This window comes from Myotis brandtii, unplaced genomic scaffold (assembly GCF_000412655.1).
Source record: "Myotis brandtii unplaced genomic scaffold, ASM41265v1 scaffold6, whole genome shotgun sequence".
Taxonomy (NCBI): domain Eukaryota; kingdom Metazoa; phylum Chordata; class Mammalia; order Chiroptera; family Vespertilionidae; genus Myotis; species Myotis brandtii.
The window spans coordinates 400,105-403,340 of NW_005370271.1; the positions used below are offsets into that span (position 1 = coordinate 400,105).

The 3,236-nt window shown below is 57.4% G+C and overlaps 1 protein-coding gene across 2 annotated transcripts in view; it reads left to right on the plus strand.

The window, feature by feature from the left end:
* The window catches only part of FGF18 (fibroblast growth factor 18), a 41,020-nt gene extending 37,790 nt beyond the window's left edge, over window positions 1-3,230 (plus strand). For both annotated transcript variants that reach the window (XM_005879434.2, XM_014550388.1), the window contains exon 5: window positions 2,857-3,230. In XM_005879434.2, the coding sequence (XP_005879496.1) occupies window positions 2,857-3,123 (267 nt within the window). In that variant the 3' untranslated portion in view covers window positions 3,124-3,230. The remainder of the gene's footprint in view (window positions 1-2,856) is intronic.
* The last annotated feature ends 6 nt before the right edge of the window (window positions 3,231-3,236 follow it).

Sequence of the window (3,236 nt, forward strand, 5' to 3'; positions counted from 1 at the left end):
TTCTCAACCTGTGGGTCGCGACCCCTTCGGCGGTCGAACGACCCTTTCACAGGGGTCGCCTCAGACCATCCTGCATATCAGATATTTACATGACGATTCATAACAGTAGCAACATTACAGTTATGAAGTAGCAACAACAATAATTTTATGGTTGGGTCACAACATGAGGAACTGTATTTAAAGGGCCAGAAGGTTGAGAACCACTGCTCTAAGCAAACCCAGGCGTGTGTGAGTACATGTGCCAGGCACTGTGCCGGGGCCTGCACATCCTAGAGCTTGCTTCATGCTGATGTGGCTGTGTGGGCCTGGGGAGGGGAGGTGTTTTGATGGCAGTGCCCACGCTGCCATACCCTCTCTCCTTGTGGGTGTGTCTGGAACTGGACGGAGGAGAAGCGAGCTGCAGTGGCAAATGCAGGTTCCAATCCCGGCTCTGCCGTTTACAAGCCCCAGGACCTTGAATAAGCCCTTTTGCCTCTTTGAACTCTGTTTCCTTCCACCAGGCAGAGTCTAACTCGGTGGGTTAAGAGGATTAAATGAAGTGATGGATGTGGAACTGTCTGGCCTATGGTTGACAATTAATAAATGCTGAATGAATGCGTAGGGAGATGGAGTGGGCCAGGCACAGAGCTCTGTTCCTCTGCTGGCTCTCTCCCTGCATCCCCAGGAGGGGCCTCTCCTAGCTCATGACTATCTGGGGGACATTAGCAAGGGATCCAGGAGGCCCAGTCTATTTTCTTTCGGAGGGAAACCCTTTCCCTGTGTCACTCCCACTATGTCTACCCCAGCAGAACTCACATCCATTCAACCACGAGAGCTCTGGGCAGCCCTGTCTGGGGTTACGGCCTGTGCTGAGCCATGAGAATAGCCGAGAAGCAGTCCCGCCCTCCTGACGCTCTTGGGCTGATGGGCAGGCAGATATGGAATCGCTCTGTTGGTGGGGGAGGTGGGAGGAGGAATGGGTGCCAAGGCGGGGTCTAGAATATGGAGTATTTGAATCCAATACAGCTTGATGCTTGAATGGAATCTTGAAGGAAGAGGCAGAAATACCCAGGGAGGGAGGTGGCAGTCAGGGAAGGCTTCCCAGAGGAGGCAGCTACTGCACTGAGCCTTGAAGAATGAAAGCCGTGTTCCAGGCAGGCTTTCTAGGGTGGGGAGGCAGCATGGCGTGGCTTTTGTTCATTTGCTGACTGTTCCATCGAGACCGGCCAAGGGACCTGGACGCAGGTTGGACAGGCAGCTTCCAGAATTATTCATGGGGGACTCAGAGCCCAGAGACCACTCCCATCTCCCCCCACCCCCTTGCACATATGCTCTGGCTTCCCTCACCGCTCAACCCGCCCTTCCGTCTCCTGGGTCCTGCGTGTGTCTCCCCGCCCCGCCCCGGCCTGCTCGGCAGCCTCCTCGAAAGATCGCGTCCTCCAGAGAATGTTTTCTTGCCCTGCCTGTCCCTTTCTGCAAAGTTCAGCACTTTGCAGAGCCCAAGCTTGCCCTCCGCTCAAAGGTGAACGTTCCTGGAAGCCCCAGCCTGTTTTCCACTTCAAACAAAAGGCTGGAGCTCGCACCTCCGTCTCCGCGCACAGCCAGCCGCGCGGCTTCCAACTTGGCCCGGCATCCGTCCGTAACGAGGAGTGGGCCCGGCCCGCACTTGGAGATGTTCGCTGGAAACTCCGGGCTGCTAATTCAGGCTTCCAGCTCTGTGTTTCCCACTCTCCCACTGCGAGCACCTCGGCTGCCTCGGGTGGAGGCTCGGAGCCTGCCGCCCACCACCTTCTGTCCAGACCAGGCCCCGGGAGGGCAGCCAGACCAGCGAACCACCTGGTCTCCAGCCATAATGTAGCCCCTACTGTGCGCCACGCTCAGATGAGCACCGTTCCTCACTTTCCTATGACACAGGGGTCCCCGTCCCTGTTCGGTGAGGCCAGGAATCCGAGGTTTGGAGCGGAATGAACGAACCTGAGGTTGCACAAGGAAGCCTTAGAGTTGACTCAGCTCCTGAGTCCGAAGTGCTGCTCGCCCCGCACGGTCTCCCAGGGAGGCCACGCGTCTGCTCGGGAGCCGGACGTCTCCGAAGCCAGGCTACAGGCTCCGGAGTCTGGCCACGCTAAAGCTCTAATTCTGGGAGGCTGTTTACAGCAAACATGGAAATGCAGCACACGCCACATTAAAATGTAACTGATCTTTAACGATAACAGTGGCGTCGAGCGGCGGTCGAGTAGCTGACTTCCTGTCAGGTTTCGGGCACACCTGCCGGGACTCCCGCCTCTTGCAGGTGGTTCGGAGGACATGGGATAAACTGGCCCACGTCGCCGTGGTAACTGGAGCGTCAGGGGCAGCCTGGTGCAGAAGCTGAAGGGTGTGGCCAGGGCTTGGTTGCTCTCATTCTCTTCCTCTGGACTTGGCTTCCTCCATGCTGGCTTTGCTGTCCCATAGGGTTTCCCCTCGTGGTGACCGAATGGTTGCCTTCGCTTCAGCCTTACATGTTCCCCGAGTTTACGGCAGCCTGTGTTTTTAGCCATGGCTCGTGCAGGGGTCTCGAGGAACACTGATTGGATGGCCCTGCCCCTGCACCAGTCCCAGGACATCATGTTTTGATGGGCTGCGTCTGGGTTTCTTGTTCTGATCGAGTGGAGGTGGGGGCTCCTGGCTGCAGGGTAGAGAGTGGGGGAGGGATGGGCTTCCGGATGATCACGGGAGCCTGTTGCGTAATTGTAACAGGGGCCAATACAACACCTTCGCTTCACACATCCAGGGCGTGACGTTGCTGAGGCCAAAGCTTGGGGGAGGCCCTCTCTCCTGTGCTGCCCGGCGCACCCGCCCTGCCGTTCTCACCTCCCCTCCTCCTCTCTCCCCCCGCAGCCCGACGGCACCAGTAAGGAGTGCGTGTTCATCGAGAAGGTCCTGGAGAACAACTACACGGCCCTGATGTCGGCCAAGTACTCCGGCTGGTACGTGGGCTTCACCAAGAAGGGGCGGCCGCGGAAGGGCCCCAAGACCCGGGAGAACCAGCAGGACGTGCACTTCATGAAGCGCTACCCCAAGGGGCAGGCGGAGCTGCAGAAGCCCTTCAAGTACACCACGGTGACCAAGCGGTCCCGGCGCATCCGCCCCACGCACCCCGGCTAGAGGCACAGAGAACTAACTGCACCAGAGGAATATTTTTACATGAAAAAGAAGGAAGAAGCTCTATTTTTGTACATTGTGTTTCAAAGAAGACAAAAACTGAACCAAAACAATTG